We start from the raw sequence: 21,340 nt of genomic DNA, 5'->3' as shown, positions 1-21,340 counted from the left end.
TAACTTGCATTATGTTTAATTGATCTATAGTTAATTTATTCAGAAAAGAGCTGCTCACCCTGAAAAAAATAAATAAAATCAGACAGCCATGTAATAGTAGGGAAGTAAATGTTCAGTGGTGTGGAAGACAATAGCTCCTGTAGCAAGATAGCTCATTGATACAGCAGTGTCAGGCGACTGGAGTGTCCGTGGACTGGTACAGTTTTCTGTAGTGCTTTCTTTGTTGAAGTCAAGTTACTTTCACCACCTTTAGCAGGGTAGTGAAAGCATCTTGAAACTTCACTCTGAAGAAAGAGTATTAAAAAAATTGAATGCTGAGTAATTGAGCAGTGTTTCTGCACTTTTTTTGGTCCTCTGAAAATTAAACTGAGGGAAAGAATAAATCCTTCATGAGCCTTTAGCTGTTACTTAGGACACAGTGAACATTGTTGAATCCCAACAGTCTGCCCAGCACAGGCACAAGCAGTGTTTGACAGGGTTCTTTCTCTCCAGTTGGCTGCTGGTTCTTCCTGCAATGTACTGTTATAACTAATGAATAAATGATTTAGAGTCATCGTTAACTCAGGCTCATAGATAATTCAACCTTCTTTTCTAAAAAAACTTTCACAGATTAAGAGCTGAAGGCTTCTCTGAATAAATAAACCTATTTACAAATTTATTCCTTTCAGCCTAGTATTTTCGTGAAGCTTTTGCTGTCAAACTGTCCTGGCTCATTCTATTCCCAGCTTTCACCTACACATGTGAAGAGTATAATTATTATAGTTGAAGCCATAGTTTGTTTTTTAAATTGTATATTGTTCCTCATAACCAAATCTTGCTGAGGCCGTCAAATTCAGTAGCTGATGTCTTCTGTATTTGCGGTACTTGCCTTTAGTCTTGCCTATTGTCAAGATATACAAAGTTATTTCTCCTTGCATTATTTTGCCTACTGAGATTTTTTTTAAGGTCTGATTAGAATTGTGAGGATTTTTTTCTTGAACTATTTATTTTTTCAAGCCAGGAACTATTCTGCTTTCTCGTTGTTATGTTCTGTTAGAAGAGTTGTCATTTTATCTATCTTTCTAAAGGAAAAAGCATAGTAAAGAAAAGGTACAAAGAGTTAAAATGTATCTGTGTTTGACAGTGATGATTGAATGATTGAAACCTAGCAGCTTTTATTTTGGCTTGTTAAGTTCTAGTGTCATCTCATTTTACTGTCATAATATTTTGAAATATCCTGCACTGAATCCTGATAAAATCTGACTAATTCTTTCATGACAATACATGGTGAATGGACATTGCCATTCAGACTTCCTTCAAGATAACTGTTCTTATAGCAAAAATGTTTTCAGTAAGTAATCTGTTTAGTCATAGTTCTTTGTTCCTATAACTAATGATGGTATTACAGAAGGAACTCCCAATTATTAAAGACCTAAACCTATCAATTTTCCTAATGCAATTTCCTAATGCTATCTTTCCACTGTTTTGAAGGCGTTTTGTGTTTCTGTATTTGTCAGAGAAATATTCTGTCAATAGAAAATGTCTGTGGGTTTAGACATGTTTTCAGTGCAGAGCTCCAGGAGTTTAGCCTTGTACTTTACAAATTCCTATACTTCTAGAACTGATATTTAATTTCATTGTTATGGTTGTCTGTTAGCATGTATATCTTTAATTGCTGTTTGCTGATGCTATGACCTATCCTAAAGTGGCTCTCATTGAAAAATATTTTTTATTGCTCTTTCAAAGGTCTTAATAACATAATGCTGACATCTCTGTCTGGTGACTATCTTGTATTCCTGAATATTCCCTATACTTTTTTTTTTTTTCAATTGCTTTTTTATCAGCTCCTGGATAGCAATGTTCTCACCATCAGGGGATTTTGAGGTTTTATTTCTTGTGTCCTTTCATTGCTTTTGTAGCTTTGGTCATTGTTTATGTTACTGTAAAGTTATGGAAATGAATCTTTATGGGGTTTTGGTGGTTTTTTTGGCAGATTTTGACTCCTTCCCTACTAACCAATCAATTCTTTTCATATAAATTTAAGAATCCAGAATCCTCCCCATTCTCATTCCCAAGGTCAATCAGATCAAGTTGGATTCCTTCACACAGAGGAGAAAGAAATTGCAGGAATTACATAAAGATTTATCTTTCTCACTTTGTCTTGGTGTTTTCAAACGTGAATGTCTTTATGAGACTTTCTGTTGTCTGGAGGTTTGTAATGCCTTCCTAACTTTTAGGATTCTTGAAAGCCTTATTGAAACACTAATCACCATTATTTCTCAGCTACTGCTTTCTATCTGTGATATACACTATAGACCACAAAATGTACCATGTGCATTTTGATCAGCATTTCTGGTGCAGCACCAATGCCAACTTGACTCCACAGAAGACAGAAATTGAAATGTTATTTGTGGTGAAATCTTTTTCATGAGATGAGCAGGTTTCTCTAGGCTTGAATGGAACAACAGCCTAATGACCCACATGGAGTTGCTGTGTCAAAAGTGACTTCAATCTTTTAGGGAGAAGAAAGTTAAAAATACCACGTTTTGTCTTTGAAAGGAATTAAGGGCACTTTCTTCTCTTCATGATGGGGGTGGTTCAGCTTTCCACAGGAGAAAGAAAAATTTCCCATGGAAGGAATAAATAAAAAATAAATCAGAATAAGTTCATGATAGCATTGTGCCCAATGTGTAAAGTAATTACTTTAACAAGCCAATTAACTTTAATAGACTGTCCCACTGTTCCCTTGTCTCCTTAGCTGACCTGTCTATTAAAGCTTTCTGTAAACTTAGCACTCTATTTGCATAACTGCAGACAATTTGAGGCTGCTGTTGTTGGTTAATCTAGATTCTGAACCTGATTTAATTGTGAGGAATTTTAATGAAATGTTCAGGGTGGCAGGAAGGGAAAAGCAGTATGTTTTTTCTGCTATGAAGAAGTATCAAAATATGTGAAACTACACTGATGAAAATGAGATGGTTGGTAAAGAAGACAGACACTGAGGGGCAATAGAATATCTAACTTAAAATTTCAGCAGTGATAAGGAAACAATGACAGCAACATGTGCTGTAATGTACTTTTGCATGCTGCTGGCATTTTTGAAACAATCTGTGGATGTTATTTAATCAAAATTTATTGACATTTTATACGAGTTAAGGACTCCTTTAAAAAACTATTCTTTTTAGGAGACACATTTAAGCTTTGGATTGGGAGTGAACTAATAATACACAAACTTAAAAATCTTGAGAATGGAGTGGATGCAACCTGCTTCAGAGTAAAGGATAGCTGCACAAAAAATGTCTTATATCCAGATTCTTCAAAATATATATTCAGAACTATTTATATTGAGTCAAGATAGTTCAATAAAGAAAAAACTCTTCTATAAACACTATCTATACACCATGATTTTTTAAAAAATTAATATATTTCTGGCTCTTCTTCAATATAGATTTTTTTTTTAGAATTCTGTATTTCATCATATAATTAGTTATGTTTACCTGTACTAGTAAAGTAAGTTCTCTGAGTGTAGCATGTCCAGTGTATGCAGTATTTGGAGCTTCAAAATACATGAAAATTTGGTGGAACAGTAAATTACTCATCATGTCAGCAATTAAAAATAGCTGGCTTGCTATCTAGCTGTGCTATTCAGTGTGCTGGCTTTAAAGGCTTTGCCTCTTAGCCCCAGTTAAAATACCTATGTCATGATGTTCATTGTTGGTAGCACTTTTTTTCTTGCCAGAGGACATCTGGCTGTTAGAAAGAGATAAGCAAAGCATTGTTATTTTCACTGGGAACCCTAAAATACCCCTAAAATGGCTTGGAAGAAGGCTTAATTCAGGAAATATTGCTTATCAAAAGCCATGACTAAAGGAACAAGAAGTACATTTGGATAAATTGAAAAAATAAACATTTACTATTGAAAGAAAACACAGAAGCAACTTGCCTCCTGGTGGAAGTAGTGTGTCTGCATAGTGTTACTGAGGCAAGAATCTGGCTCACAGCATTAAGCAATAAGGAAACTGAATACATCTTGTGTTCAAATTTAAAAGTAAGTAGACATTCACCTGGCTTCCAGTATATATGTTATTGTAAACAGCTATTATGTGGTTGCACTCTGATTACAGTTTGGTGAGATTTTCTCTCTCCCACCCGACTTCTGACCCAAGAGAACCAACATGGCCAATAATTTTATATTAGCATGAGCAATAGATCACCTGAAAATAGTACTGGTTTAAGCATGTCTAGAATCAGAATTCCGATAGCATTTGTTTGGAAAGCATCTCTTAGGAAACATTGGGGTTTTTTTCTAATTTTATCTGGCATTTAAGCTTTTCTGTCGCCATGGGATTTTCTTTGTTTATTTGTTTTTATTTGGAAATACAACTGTCATATAATTCAGAAGGGTCATATCTACAAAAATAGAAGTATATCAGGCATCTCTTGCCTGATACTCTATGAGGCCATGTGTTAACAGGGTATTGAGGCCATGCATTAACATGTACAAGTTTGATTTGAGAGGCAGGGGGGACATTTAATTTTGGAATAAATGTGTATCATTTGAGCAAAAACTTGTCCTATAGATTATTTTGTCTTCTGTGAGAGATTTGGGAGATACCAGTAAACCAACTCCTTTTTAACAAGATACCAAGTAGTAAATCCTGAACTCCCACAGTACTCTTTAGGCAGTAACAATATTCTAAAGTAAAATATAGCAGCTTCATAGAATGGAAAAGTTTTACATCAGTTTTGGGAAGTTCTGGGGTTTTTTTATTTTAGTTCTTCATTGTTAGGCTGGAATATTGTCCAAACAAGGTGCAGCCAACATTGTCTGTCAAACTGTCATAGATACTCTTTGTCACATTCTACTGCTTAGAAATTTTATTTCATTATATTATAATTTCAGGTAAGGGAGACAAGTGTTGTGAAGGTGGGTAGCTAAATGTCAATTCCCATTAAGTATAGGGATTGCATGATCCTTCCTGTTTACAGTTATTTTCTCATAATTACCAAACAGTATTTTTGGGGGAATAACAAGGTTTTTTGTATGTTTTTAACCAGTATTTTAAATTTCTGTGTACAAACTGGGAAAACAAAACAAAACAAACAAAATAAAAACCAAAACCAAGCCAGCTAGGAATATATTGCTAGAAAATTGTAGAGGCTTTTACTTGATACAACCGTAAGTTTAAAACCCTATGGTCAGTGTAAGGAGAACAAGTTAAAAATGCAGATAAGTAAACTTGCTTGGCAAGATCCTGTAAGGATGTAAACATTTGCCTTAGCTCTATCTAATCCAAGTATCAACAAAACCCAGCAAGGTTAACTTTTACCACTTGAGAGTATCGATGAAACACATACCATCACTGAAACAAGTAAATGGAGTAATTTTTTGTCTTAATTCACTGCTCCACATCCTTATGAAAAAAAGTTATAGACCTGCACAAAGCTTTCATCCCAAGAAAAAACTTACATTTTAGAAGCACTAATAATATCAGTTGCACATGTAGTGAGGGTTACACCTACGTGGTGGGATGTTCTATTTGTTTGTTTTTAATGTTAACAGTATTATCATTGCTTTGCTGCAGCCATGCCAGTGTTTCATCCAAGTAGTATGTTTGTTGATCACACTCAAATTTTCAAGTTCTTTATCCAGATTTAGAACTATGTGCCCAAGAAGGTACAAAACAACTTTCAAAGATGCTAATTGTCAGCTTCTTAGCAACCACATTGTTTTACACAGTGAACAGATTAAGCATTAAAACTTATAACACAAAAATATTTGTATTTTCAGTATTTTCAGACAGAAACATTTAATACTCCTTTTTATGGATGCAAAGAAACTCCTTATGACAGATGGAGCCAAAATTGCAAGCTCACTGCATAAGGAATTCATCAGGAATTCAGTATAGATCAGGGATTTTCAGACCTGCCTCCTAATTTGGTATTAATCACTCCATAAAAACTGATCTGAGATTGTCTGGTCTTTTCAGTCAGACAAAGTCTGTGCTGTTTATTAACACTGACCTATTAAACATAGAGCTACTGCAACTAATACTGTATTTCCAGATTAATTCTATCAAGAACAGCTGAATTTAGATATAATTTCTTTTTTAATGGTCTCTATTTTTCCTTAAATATAGATGTCTTTAATAGTAATATAGTATATTATGTTCCAAAAGTAAGTTAATTTTTCTGAAGTAGCATCTGTGAGTCATTTTTGATAGAGTCATTTCTACCAGCTCTATTTCAATCATAGGAAGAAAGATGAATAATCTTTCACCCAGCAAATTTTAAAAATAAAAGAGTTTAAAGATAAATTACATGATTATCAGATAATGGAGAGCTAAAATAGGAAAATATTGAACAGATACACCAATTAAGTTCAGTTTCAATTTATAATATTTAGATTTGGGTTTACTTTTTTTTCTTTGTTTGTTTGTTAGTTGGGTTTTTTTTCAAATACAGTAGTTTGAGGTGGAAAGGACCTTCAAAGGACAGCTTGTGTAACCCCTCCACAATGAGCAGGGACATCTTCAACTTGATTAGGTTGCTCAAAGTCCCATCCAATTTTGTCTTGAATGTTTCCAGGAATGGGGCATCCACCACTTCTCTGCACACTTGTGTCAGTGTTTTACCACCCTTATTTTAAAAAACTTCTTACATTTAACCTAAATTAACCCTCCTTCACCTTAAAACCATTTTCCCTTGTCCAATTGCAACTGGCCTGGCTAAAAAGTCTGACCTCATCTTTCTTAGGCCCTCTCCAAGGTGTTTTGGGGCCTTTTCTTCTCCAGGCTGAACAAGCCCAGCTCTCTCAGCTGTCTTCACTGGAGAGGTGCTCCCTGTTCATGGCCACTCTAACAGGTCTTTCTAATGAATTTCTTATGCCAGGGGGCCCAGATCTGGTTGAAGTCTGATAAAGTTTTTAAAAGGGAATGCATGAATTTTTTTTTCCCTTCCTGACCATGGTAGTTTTCTGAGGATTTTTATTTTTTGGTTTTGTTTCCAAGAAACTATAGTAAGCTGTGTACAGATTTATCCCTGGAAGACCTGCAATTCTGTCTATTAGCAGGTCCTTTTCCCTCCAGTCTGCAACTGAGAACCAGTGTGTTTTTTTCTATTACCAGATATAGTTTAAATCTGTTGTAAGATAACAGAATTTCATTGATTTATGGTCTAAGAGATTAATAATAGAGAATCATAAAAGAAGATAAAGAAACAACTATTTTCCTTAATTGTTATTACCCAACATGTCAGATAGATTGATCCTAAACTCATTCCCAAAAGTCAATGCAGAAAAGCCCAGTCTAAAGGAGCTCTTAAAAATATTCTCAAGTCATCTTTTAGAGACTGTTGCTAAACATCCCCACATTTGGACTGAGATTTTAAATACAGAAATCTGTGGAGGTATTTCTTAGTCAGAACAGACAATGTAATTTCTCCAAATGAAAGTCTAAGAAAAAAAAATCATTAATTATTACTTCCAATGGCTTTTTAAATCAGTTTTTTTCTCCTGGATTTCTGTTTTTCATTATTTCTTTCATAACACAGCCAAAAATGGGGTAGTTGAAGCCTTTCATTAAAACAAAAAACAGAACAATTCATCCAATATAAAATATATAATCAAGAACAGTTACAAAAGTAATGCAATTAAATTAATTGCATGGAATGGAAAAACATTTTTCAATTAATTATATTTGTATATTCATTTTATTTTATTTTGAAAATCTTACAGCAGCGACCACAAATGAAAAAATATTATAGAGCACTACAGAACAGACTTTTCAACACAGAAATACCTGAGGTACTTAAAAATCCCCTATTGGATGCTTTGATGTACCTAAAAAAACTGCCCTGGATATTGTTTTTGTATCATTTAAGTGAATTTTTCCAGAACAGGTATAATAAGGTTGATGGTTACTGGCCATTGATTAATATATCTGCTTTTTGCATTGCATCTTGTTATATCTTAATCTTCTACTAGTAATTCACAATAACTGAAGGTTAAAGAAATTGTAGTGGGTCAAGCACCGGTCAAACACCCCTACTAAAAGTATTTCTTCATTTTCTGCTGTGAGACAAGGCTTAGGAGAAGGAGCAAGCCAGGCTCAAAATTTGAAGGGTATAAAGAAAATTTTATAAACAGAACTAAAAGAAAAATTAAAAAAAGAGAAATAAGAATAAACCTTCAGAACATCTCCTCTCCTCCCAACTTTTCTTTTGTTTTCCCACTGACAACATAAAGAGACAAATTTGGTACTTTCAGTCAGTTTACCACTTTAGAATAGTCTTTCATCGGTTCTCTTGGGAAGAGAAGTCTGTCTTGCCATTCCACGGGGACTTTTCCATAAGAAACAGTTCCCTCATGGCTTTTAATTAATAGCAGCTACGTGGAAATCTGCAATTGTGAAGTCTCTCCCGTCTTTGCCAGCCTTCTCACAGCTGTGTTCATGGGCCATGTTTAACTTATGGGGTACAATTTTAAGGATGAGCTGTTTAAAAGCAAAGGTTCTCTTTATCAATCTCTGTAATCATCCTCATCTCTGGGAGCAGAGATCTTCTTCTTCTTTCCCTGGAGGCAAAGGGTCTTCATCACTCTTATCTCTCTCCGTTCAACCTTCTCATTTGGATCACAGCTAGTTCAACATCTGCTTGGCTCAGTATGGATGCTTTTGCTCACGTCTACAGTTTGAACACTCCACCCCCCATGCTTTTTTCATGAAATAAAGGGATATTCTAGTGTATTACAGTCCATCCCCATGGCCTTACTAGAAGTCAGCCTAAGACTGACATCTCCTCATTCCCCTCCCATCTGGCACTTCTTCCTTGGTGTCTTCATGTTATTTCTCTACGTGTCTTCGCTCTGTCCTTTTCTCTCACTCAAGAGAGGACTGGCGTCTGCAAGTCCCATCTGTTTTGGGGGGTTTCACAGTGCTGAAAGAGTTAATCTCACCCAGACCTGCATATGGTCCGTGTGGTTTCTGCCAGGTGGTGGCTGGAGCACTTGTGGTGATGGATTTTCCGGCTGTGTAAGAATTTCAGGAGGCCCGGGCCAGAACAGCAGTGGTCGCTCTGGCTGCATGGCTGTTTTCCGGCCCCAGCTGTGTTCAGTTCCAGCCATGGCACTGCTTTCTGCATGAACTGCAGAGCCTCCTCTGGGTTTTTTTCATCAGCTGTGCTGGGGGAGGAACAGGATCTCAGCATCCAGGCCAGGACTCAGTGGCCGATATCCTCCTCTCCCCCTGCCCGGCAGCCACTGGGGCTCAGCCTGGCCCCGCTGGGTCGCATGGGACGTGGCAGAGCAGCCTGCCCTGGGCTGTGTCTCATTACCTGCTTAAGGCCAGAAGAAAGAGAGAGCTTCCCAAGCTTGTTTGGTTTAAAATATGAATGTCACAAAGGCACGTTCAGCTCTTTAACTGGCTTATCAGCAAGACGATTCTTCAAAGCCGGCCAGCAATTGTTTTTTGCCAGGCACTGAGGAAACTCTTTATAGCTCCTCTCAGAAAAATCACTTCCATGGTTGGTTCTTTCCCTCCTCACCAAATACCAATTAATGCATAATCAGTGCAGAAAAGAAATATGTAAAAATTGCAAACTCCTGTTTAGGTGAGCGGTTTCTGAATTTTATAGAAGAATTTAAAGTTTTCTCTACATGGGACACTAAAGAATTTGTTAAGGGATTAATACAGTAAAACAGTACAGGGAACACAGTAAAAAATGTAGAGTTTTCAGAATATTAACAAAAATGCCTGTCTGAATAATTGCAGTAAAAACAACGTAAGAGCAGCTCTCATAAACAGAATTCTGTGTGTGCTATGAGACCTCTACATTTTATCATTTCAGCTATTAATAATAACACTCAGCTATGGAAGAACTTTTAAAGCAGAATTTTATCTCTGAAGTACTCAATTACTATAACTTTGTAGCAGTTAAAATGCTTTCAATTTAATTTCATATTTGTTCAATTGTGAGCTTGTTTTAAATGTTTGTTTCCGTTCAGGATAGCTGCCATTTTAACCTCAGGACCCTACAACATATCTTCTCTAGCTCTGGATGTAGAACTCCTTGAATGCTATAGAAAAGTGGCTTGTAGAAATCAGGACCTGGGTGGAATATCACTGTATTAAACAATGAAATCTAATTGATTGTGGTGTCCTAGAACTTACTGTTCCAGTTTTACTGGACAATGAAAGCCGTATATTAGAAAGAATCTTAACATATAAGGAATTATTGTTCTTTTATTCATCAGCATGACAACGGTAATAATCTTCTAAAGGAACAATATTCAGAGTGCCATGGAATATTGCCCTTATGATGTTTGTTGAATACTACAACAGTAATCAAGAAAAGTATTTGCTATCACTGTTGAATCAACAGGTATTCTTAATAAAGCTCTTTTCCAAACATCAGTTACGAAACGTAAAAAGCTCTTGCCTTTGGCTTTAACCTCTAGCCAAAGACAAAGTATGTGCAACTATCACCTGCAGTGTGAAGTATGTCAAAATACACACAAGATGCTGGGTACTTTTGGGCACAAAATTTGCCTTTGGAGAATAATACTGCCTTCTGAGTTACATCATGTCCCATAAGCTGAATTACAATAGCATTTAAATGCCTTGGATGATGCTCAGGTGTTGATAGTTACTTCACTGTAGCTCTTGCATTCCAAGGTGAGAATAATGTCAAACTAATGTGGAAGTCTAAAATACCTCAGATGATATGTACTCCCAAAATACTTACTCCTCTCCATTGTCTATAAAAGGAACTTCTCACAGATGGAGACCACTCACTGCCAACAACTGAAATTAGATAAGTTGAAGCCTTAGCTCTTCTCATTTCACTGGGCTAAAGGGCTTTTAAGCTTACATGTAGACTGCTGAGACAACATGAGGAACATAAGCTACATCTCGGGTTGGTATGAATTGAATATGTTTTTGGAAAATATATAAAATTTCTGCTTACATTTCCATTTTTACCTGCCTGGTTGTGGTCTTATTGCTTAAAACTTTACTTATTTAAGGGAAAAATAAAAGATATGGCCTTAAAAATTTTATATTGTTATCTTAATTTAGCTTTAAATAAGCTGTCAGCCTTTTCCAATGTAACTGTTAATAAGGGCCATGAGAAGGGAAAAAAGTAAGTAAGCAATATTTTGTCAGATTCTAAAGGTTCTATAATGACTACAAAAAATAAAAATTTTCATAATGAATCTTTCAACATTCATTATCACAGGCAAAGTAGTCTTCTTATTTTTCATTTGTTAATAACCATTCCATATGAAACATACATCTATAATGTTTACTGGACAGTGTTTCTTTATAATACAATGAAGCTAGTAATGAGCTTAATGAATTTAATAACTCAGTAATGCCACATAAAACAATTATGGAACATTGTTTTTTATTTAATGTTGGGTTATTTCATTTCGAAGAGGAACTTTCATTGCATGCGTTCATTTATTAATGGTTAAGCCTTTTACTTTCAATGTGAAGGTTACCAGAAAATTTAAAAAATATTGCATTTTTAGACTACTCAGGTGAAAGTATCTGAATCATTGAAATTGACAATGTCATGGTAAAACCTTATTCTTGGACTTTTTTCCTTACTCATCTGTGTTTTCCTTTCTTTCATCCTTTTTACACTCATCAATTCTGTGTTTCATTTGAACTATTTTCTTAGACCTAGACTGACATAAGTATTTGATATAAAATTCTCAGGCAAACTCCTTGTGGTCCATCCAGACTTTAGATGTTAGTCAATTTTTTTCCTTTACAGTGAGTCCCTTCTGTATTACTACTAGTCATTAGTTTTCCTGACTCGCCTGGAAACAGCTCTGTCAGTCTCATTGAGCTTCCCGGGAACATATCCAGATCTCCTGAACAATTTTCAGGAGAGCTTCTAGGGGTACTTGGCAAGCTAAATTTGCTAAGGCCTTCCTAGGTCTTTAAGATAGGATGAAAAAGACCTCACCCAAAATCATATTCATTGATTTGAATTCATTTTTGTCCCAAGCAGTAATAAGGTACAATGCAAATGGATGTATGGATGTATTTATTCGCAGCATCCAGTATAGCAAATCATGGTTAAGGAAGTAGGCAGAGAAAAATCATGCTGGGTCTAATTACTTTAAATAAGAAACACCTCCCACTGCCTCTCTGCACTCCCCACTTCTGAACTCTTTCCTTGTAGATTATGTTAGCTGTTACAAATAGTCTTTTATTTCAAATACTCCATAAAGAAGAGAGGATTTACACTTTTCATGTTTAAGTGATAGTTCTTTTTTAGGCGATAACCTGGTCTCACTCATCAAGCATAATAAGTGTAGTTTCACTTCATTTCTATTGCAAATAGTCTAAATTGTTAGGCTACTAATCCCTTCTTATATTTTGTTTTTCCCTAATTTATACTAATCTATAAAATCTTCTTTTCCCCAAGTCGTGACCTCCAGTTCCATTTTACTTTGCCTTTTCTGTGCTCCTGACTGAATTTATGCCAGCTCTGATTTGTTTCTCTTTTCCGTGAGCAATTTAATTCACTAAAATGGCACACCAATATCTCACCTGGAGGGACTGGGGAGGAGAGGATAATTTTCTTCCATTATAGTCTTTAAATAAGCTCACAGAAATTCCAGCAAGAATCCAAGCTGATGCATGTAAGGAAGGGCAATACAGAAGCAAAGGATTAAGGAAGGAGTAGGAAATGCAGGAGAAGGAAGTACAAAAAATAACATCACACTTCTTTTAGGCAGCAGCTGCTTGTCAGAGCATCTCATGTCTGTGAAACCGCAGCCACAGTATGCATGTTTCAGTCTCAAGCCTTCTAACACGGTTTGCAAAGCTACACACTTACTTACAGCTAAAGCAGCTCATTACTTGCTCTTTGTAATATCTCATACCACCTTGGCCATCCTGGTGTGACAACGAGTTTGAGGTAATAAAACTCTAATATTCTTTTTTAATATATCTATACTAAATATAAATATTTACATATAGAATATAGAATACAGAGATACTATATATACAAACATGCATAGGCATTGTCTTCATTTATTTGCTGCAATAATCATACTTTATGCCTTGAAAAACTAACTCCTGTTATTTTATCAGTTAATGAGTGATGATCCTTGAAAGTTCTTGTTTGGACCTGTATCTGCAGGCATGCTGAAAAGAATGCAAAATGGAAGAGAGCTCTCAGCTGAAAATTAGGGCACAATTTTCTTCCTTCATTTCCTAACCCAGCCTGGTGTGGAAATTCATTAAATGTTTGTGCTTGTTTTAGCCAGAACAGAATTAATTTTTTTGCAGTAATAGCAGAGGGCACGATTGTTGGCATGTCAGTGAGGTGATTCTGTACCACAGGGCATTGCTGAGGGTAGGGATAAGGGACTCCAACGTCCAAAAAGAAGACTGTGGCTTCTGGATGAAAAATTTGTTGTCATTGTCTGCCATTGTTCGTTGCCTTTGGGTCCCCATGAGCATTTTGTACATGAATCACCCTCTTTTCTTGTACACTTTTGCTACTACTATTGTTCTTGTCACTGTTCCTATTTTATTGCTGTTTTCAGTAAATTGTTCTTATTTCAACACCTGATCTTCACATTTTATGCCTCCAGTTCTCAACTCCATCCCACTGGAGTGAGAAGGGAAGGAGAAGGGGAGAGCAAATGAGCAATAGTGTGGTTTGGAGTCTTGGTGGGAGAACTAAATTGGGGAATAGCATTCCTAAACCATTACAATATTATACACTATTTTCAAAACAAATAGATAAATAAATAAACACATTCCAGAGAATACAAATAATTCTGTAGTTAAGTGCATATAGAAACTGCAGAAGTATTCAAAACTGATTCATAATTGTTGCAGTGCATCTGTGGGTTTTTTTAAAATCTGAACTAGTCCTTACAGAGTGTGTATTTTTGAATTTATTTTGTTTAGACTAGACTCAATTTTATTATATTTTACTGTATTTTTGAACAATACATTAACTGTTGTTTTGAACAATGACATTACTTTCATTATATAGATAGCTGGCTTAATGCAAAATTGGGAAAGTAGATAAATTAGAGGGATAATGGTAGATGAGTTGACAAAACCCACTCTAATTATTTCCTGCATTTTCATGAAACTGAACTGTCAGTCGCTTTATAAGATAAGATCATCTGTTTATTATACTCAAAACAATGTCAAGAACCTTGTAAAAGAAACAAGATTTGGTTTATTTCTTCAGACAAAAGCAAAAATTAATTTATCATACGGATCCAAAATCAAAACCAAAATTACACTTTGCTAGATTACTCCTCTTAATTAAATGTAAAATGGTTTTGTTATACCTTAATTTGAGTTAAACAATAACTACTGAAAAGAGAAAAAATGTTTCAGTGGTAATCCTGCTAGTAATAATTTGGATAAAGCTTATTACAATCTCTTGGTAATGCAATAGACTTCAAAGGGCGTTCTACTTCTATATCTGACATACTATGCATAAGGAAAACATTACTCCTTGAAGCCTGCATGAAAGCATAATGTCTTATTACCTGCATAAACAGTAGAATAGTGTCTGTGTGAGGAAATGATGGAATAAGAATAGCAATTAAAACATCACTTGAAATAGTATAACATGAAAAAGTTTGTCTGCAGCTCACAATGATCAACAGAAAGAGTTTTCTCTGCTGTCTCTGATTCTGCAGCAGCCTGGTTGCCTTCAGATTTAGAAGAAGAATAGCTGGGGTTGTTTAATTATTTCTCATTATTTCTTGTAAGATGCAGTGTTTGCCAGCACAGGTGTAGTATGATACTAACATAACTATAAAGCTCTCAAAACCTGGCCTTTAATTCTTTATTATGCTGGAACAAGCACAGAAATTCCCTGCAAGTCTGTCTGGTTCAGTAGAGCAAAGTGCAACATCTAGTATGCCGAAAATAGAGATTTTAGGTTCCATGCACAATTCTCATTCTAACCCCTCAGGTAAATACACCTCCTTACAATGTTGTTTAAAAACTCATTTTCTGTTTTTTCTTTTCTTCTCACAGGATTGCTATTTAACATGTCACTGAGTATTTGATACTCAGTGAATAAACAGCTATTTAATGCTTCCTTCAGTCCCTTTCAGTGCATGACCTCTGCTAAGCCCAGAGCATTCAAATATGTCACAAATATGTCCAAGTGACACTTTATTTTTAACCCCCTGATCCTAGAAAATAAAGTCCTGGCTGCCACCAGTACAGGAGATGAAAACTCAACACTCTGCAAGTCAAACCAACTATTTCCAGAAAATGCACAAATAACATTATTTATACATATGTATGCGTTCACTCTTGAACAACTTGATTAAGGTTATTTAGATTAGATATCACTTTGATCCTAGGCTAGGGCAGATTTTCAGTACTATCTATGCTAGGCTTTAAAATCAGTTTCAAAAATGCATTGCATATTTCATAGTGGAGGCAGAATTCAAATACAAGTGAGGAATTTAATTTCTTTTCTATTACTTCCCATATAATAAATGTTTCCGTCTACAAGGAACAGAGAAACTTTCAATATTCTTTTTAGACAGCATTGGAGAAATCTTTAATAGAGATCAAAGGATGAAATATTTTAAGGATAAATTTGATATTAAGAAATAGGGGGGGAGGTTTATCCTATCTGAATAATTTGTCTGATACAAAGAAGTTCCAAGACTTCATCTGATTTTAGATATAGCACTTTAACTGAGCTAAAATTACTCTACCTATATTCATATGCCACAGGAATGAATACTATGTATGTGCGCTTGAAATAAAGACAACTTTGCTTTAGTTGCACCTTTTCTTTTGTATCAACCTACCAGCACAAGTCCTGCCTGTTAGTATTTCCTGAACACCTCAGAAGGGGTGGTTACATGCCCAGTTCCTATTGGGATCCTGAGGTTTACACAGCTGCCTTCACTGATCCCATGAGAGATGAAGGGAGCACACACCAGTCATGGGCAGAATAGCTTCAATATGAGTCTGGTGAGGTACAGGAGTTTTTTGTGTTTGGTTGGATGGTTGTTTTTTTTTAAATTTGTGTACTATAGTGAAGAGGTTTTGAAAACCTTACAGAAAAAAAAAAAAAAAAACCACCACTGTGCCATATACTTTCTTCCAAGAACCACTAAGGTTTTTTACCCTTTCTTTCAGTATGAAAGAAATTATGCAGCTAAATTAGAGCTCTGCTAAAATAGGCTGTGTTAAATACTCTCTCAGTGTCATTTTCATATTATGTTTCTTAGTATTATGGGGAGATTTGAGACGCTTTAGAATCTTGCAGAGTTCACATAGACATGAAAATATTTTACATAGTGTGTGTCAGGGAAATATCCGTTTATCAGATATGTAACTAAGGAAAGTTCTGCTCTGAACATGCTTTTATAATGATGTTCATTTAATCTTTTATTAATGTACAATGTAATTCATATTACAATTTAATATTTCAGCCTAGAGTTTTGCCAGCTTTGAAAATCAGAGCTCTGGATATACTAGCTAGAATGTTACTACTTGTATATTTATTTTTTAAAGTAAAACCACCTCCTAAAACAGTGTTTCTAGAATGTAATTTTATATACTTGGACAAATGAATTATCAGTTCAGTGATAAGAACTACAGCCTATGTATAGTAAAAACTTTTAGATTTAGCATATATTTTGACAATAGCTGACATACTAGCAAAGATATATTCTGTATTCCACATATGGTTTTGTTTTTTCTTTTTCTTTTAGTTATATCTCAGTACTTTCTACAGGTACACCCAAATTCTAAGTAGATTTGAAGCAGAAAACACCAGTTTGGAGTTTCAAATATTTAGAGTGGTGCTCTAAAATTAAGTGTGTCAAAAAGAATAGATGAAGCATAAAAGTCCATCTGATTGAAATGTAGAAATTTATAGGTCTGAATATTTTAATGAACGCCTTTAAGAACTATTGAATGCCATTTTTAAAATGAAGTGTGTCAATCTTCTTGTAAGAAACCAACCCTTTTTTTCAGTCAAAACTGTTTTTAAGTAGGATTTGGGTTTTCCTTATGTTGTTAACAAGTAGATAAAGAAAATGGGATTATAAAATAAAATCAAATTTCTCTGATGTAGTTTGCATGTCATAAGTAAAAAAAAAACCCATTAAAAATCTCTATACTTCAATATATTGGTCTTGTTCTACTGCAGGAAAAAAAAAGGGATTCAGCCATGGTGCTAGCTAGATTTCGTCAGAAACATTATTTCTTAACATGATGAGTTTCCTATTAATCTGGAATATTTAATGAAACTCTGATATCTCTGATACTGTGATCAAAAAAAGGCATATATTTTACTATTCTGATTTATTTTGGAGGGTGACTAAATCCCATTTCAGTTTGTTTATTTTTTAGCTCCAAAAATATGTACTGTGTCTACTTTAGTACTGGAAAATCTATCTTCATGCAGATGATATGTTAGCTGAGAATTTCTGATATTCATCAGTTTGTTTTAAGTAATCAATATTTTTTAAAAGGATAAACTTAATTTTGCGTAGTTCTCCAGAGTTATTCTGGTGAAAAAAAAAAATAAAGGAAGAAATGAAGAAAGGTAAAATTTGAAATCTGGAGCATGGTCATGCAAAACAAAAAAAAAAGGTTCCATCTGGTAAACTAAGCCACGAATTTACATCATATTAGGTTCTTTGTGGTAGCTACTCCATTAACAAATGGTGTAGTGTATTGAACGACAATGGAATAATCCAGTGTGGTCCAAGGGCCTGTTGCCTGTATTAGAAAAATTCTTTCTGCACTTTCTTCATATCCACTGTTGTGCTTAGACTTCTCTGGCTTTTTTTACTAAATATGGATTCGACTTAATAGACACCAAATCAGTTCTCCCAGCAGAGTTGTGTACCTCTAGGTTACCACCCAAACTTAAAATTAGATAGCGTCCATAACCCCTATTTAACACTTCTTAATACTTGAGATTTGACTTCTTGTCAAATCCCAAAACAGCAAGTCAGATGATGAGACCTTGTCATAACTGAATAGGTTTATTTTCTGCGGAATGTTTTGACACGTGCATGCACACCTACACTTGTGTGCACACACTCTCACAAGAGTGGTTTTCTTCTTTAATTCATTAAAAAATAGTTTGGAAAAACAAGTTTTAATCATAAAAGGGATAGCTGTAATGAGAAGAAACCCCTTTTATTTCTCTCAGCATAATAGTTACTTAACTAGTAATACATTGAGATTAGATGACAGCAAGTCATTTGTGATCTAATATATTTTGAGGCTTGGGGGGGATTTCTCTTTTAAGTGGTCTACACATGATTTTTTTTTAATATTAGATTTTTTTTCTTTTTCCAGGTTGAGTGGTATGAATCTACCTTCTCCTGTTATCAGCAGTAAGAACTGGTTACGACTCCATTTTACATCTGATAGCAATCACCGACGAAAGGGATTTAATGCTCAGTTTCAAGGTAGGAAACCTACAAAAGCACACCTAAAAAGCCCTTTACCTTTAAGCATCACTAAAGTTGTGGTGGAATTTGATAATTATGTTTAAATATCACAGACACAGTAAAAAGATGACTCTTTTTATTACTATGTAACTATCACTCTCACTCTGGATATGTGTTTTCCTTGTGTGATCAGATGTCTCTGGGGATTTACTTTCACAAAAAGTATGTGTGCTTTGCAATGCAGTCTGCTCTAAATATGTATTTACTTGCTCACTTTTTTCATAATAAGTTTCTTTGCAGTCAGTCTGATCTTTGCTTTAAAAACATGCCTGGAATGCAACTTGCAAAAAGTCAATTCCACACAAAGGCAGCCTTCTATCTAAACATTGTCTTCCTTCATTATTCAAAACCTAACTCTTATCCAGAAGCTACATTCATCGTTTGGAATTTTGACTCAACCACAGTATAGTACAGATTATATTTCAGGCTCCTGCATACATTTGCATACACAACTTCAAAAGACGACAAGAGGATGTCAGTGTTGCTGTCATTTCTATTTATGTTCATGTAGATACTTTTTAAAATGCAATTTTTTAGAATGGATTCTTTATTGATTTTTGTACTTTATAAATCATTACTCAAGATATGAGACATGGTAGTTATATTGAAAATAGAAAAGCTTCTTAATTTATCTGTGCTTTCAAATTCTGCACTTAACTTATGCTGTTTCAACACTTTTACCCCCCATAGCATCAAATCCTTTAGGAATGTAGACACTTGTGTTTTTTCCCCTGAAACTGTGGGACCTCTATAATTTTTGGAATGACAAATGCATTGCAACAACTGTATGTTTTCTGGTGACTATGTCATGAATGTGCAACAAAAATATCTAATATATATAGTTCTTTTAGTTTTGAAAATATTTTGAATATTTCAGAAAAACAAAATCTGAAATTTTATTTCATTTTGGCAACTCAGCATAAATATGTGATCCTTTGCACTTACAACTTCTTTTTTTTCAAAGTTTACCAAGGATGCATATATAATACCACTGCTGGGTACTATGAATGTAAATGCACTGCTTATGTTAACTCTGTGACTTAAGTCTGTCAATGGGGGTCCACAAAAAACATTGTGATATGTCCTGCTAAGGCACCAGAAAACTGTGAATCAACAGAATAACAATGAGGACCTTTGTGATGATGTAACATACACTGGAAAATAATTTTTGTTCTTCTTCAGTATATCTTATCTCTAGACAAATTCTCACCAAGTAGTTAAAACTTTTGGGAAATATCTGGAGAGATCGTTATTTCAGATGTGTCTCTCTTGATCTGCATAATTCATCAGATATTGGGTGAAAGTGTGAACTTCCTTGATGTAGAATATACCTTGAATGACATGTGGAACTATCTTATTGCAATTCAAATTCTTACAATTACAGAAATTTCCTGTCTTAATTTATATCATTCTTATGAATTGCAGGTTTATAATTTTTACTGTATTTAATACAAAGATTTCAGAATTACATGAGAGATCATGGCTTACATAGTTATCTATCTTATCAGACTCCATTTCAATTAAATAAATTCCTATGTTAGTGATATAAACATAAACTGTATTAAAACATAGGAGAAACATTTCAAGACCCATAGGATGAAAATTCACAGTGGTATAAAAAACAGGTTAATCTAACAGCTTTCATTAATTTCTTTTTATTACACAGCATTAGTAATTATATTATGTGCGTATTTGAAAACTAAGCAGAAGTAACAATATTTTCAGTTGGAGTGATCTACTAGTACCAAAAATTGCACAATAGCAGAGGTTGGAAGAGCCCTCAGGCGCTCACCTAGCCCAGTGTCCTTCTCAAAGAAGGGTAACCTAAAGCAAGCTGCCCAGGACTGGGTCGGGGGGGCGTTTGAATACCTCCAAGATTAGAGACTCTGCAACCTCTCTGGGCAACCAGTGCCAGTGTTTACCCTCAGAGTAAAAAGGTTTTCAGTTTTTTTGTAAGTGGGTTTTCCTGAGTTTCAATTTGTGCTTATTGCTTCCCGTCCTGTCAATGGATATCATCATGAAGACTCTGGCTCCACCTACTTTACACCATCTCATCTCACAGGTATTAATTCATACCAATAAGATCCACCCCTGATCCCCCCAAGTTTTTTCTTCTCCAGGCTATAACGTCCCAGCTCTTTGAGCTTTTCCCTTATGTTTTTGTTTTCAGAAACTTATTTCTGCTAAAATTCAACAGCCTTCACATATCATTCCAGCTTAGCTACTTCTCTCAAGTTAAATTATTTGAACTGATTGTGAAACAAAAAAAGAAAACCCCACAAAAACTAAATCTTGTGACATACACGACCTTGTTTTCAGGCACAAAACCTAGCAGTGAAAGAATGCCTCCAATGTCTGATTGCCTCCAGACACAATCCTTGTATCTGTCCTCTGGGCAAATCCTGCATTGCAGGCTATATGACTCTGAGACCTCCAAGAAACATTTTGCTTATGGGCAGCTATACCCAATAGTTTAAACAGACTGTTTCAGAATACACACATGTAGTTGGGATTGACGTGTTGATATATTGAGCTATCCTGTCTTTGAGACATGTGAAATAAATATACAGACTTTTTAATGTAACCATTTAACACTGACTTTTCTAATAGATGAGTCCTCATTACCAAACCAAACTGAAGGAATCTTTGTGATTGTCCTAATTTCCCAGAAATTCTAAATCTTGAGCAGCTGTCCTGAGGGCATTTGGGACTCAACTTTCTAATATTTGACTACTTTCTCCTGTTGTTTCTTGCTAGAAAGATTAGCTTTTTAAAGTCAGTCTGTGCTGTCTCTTTGTGACTGCTTTCTTGGTTCACTCATCTGTGTGTGTGGTGAAGATGTATAATTGTGCTGCACAATAACAATAG

The 21,340-nt window shown here is 35.0% G+C and overlaps 1 protein-coding gene across 1 annotated transcript in view; it reads left to right on the top strand.

Moving 5' to 3' along the window:
• Positions 1-21,340, top strand: part of CSMD1 (CUB and Sushi multiple domains 1) — a gene marked incomplete at both ends in the record, with an annotated part of 1,059,366 nt that overhangs the window by 657,804 nt on the left and 380,222 nt on the right. Inside the window, one exon of the mRNA XM_084202054.1 lies at positions 18,318-18,430. Coding sequence (XP_084058180.1) covers positions 18,318-18,430 — 113 coding nt within the window. The remainder of the gene's footprint in view (positions 1-18,317; positions 18,431-21,340) is intronic.

The sequence above is a fragment of the Fringilla coelebs genome, assembly GCF_963513975.1.
Source record: "Fringilla coelebs genome assembly, chromosome: 3".
Lineage (NCBI taxonomy): Eukaryota > Metazoa > Chordata > Aves > Passeriformes > Fringillidae > Fringilla > Fringilla coelebs.
This window is presented reverse-complemented; position numbering and strand designations above follow the sequence as displayed.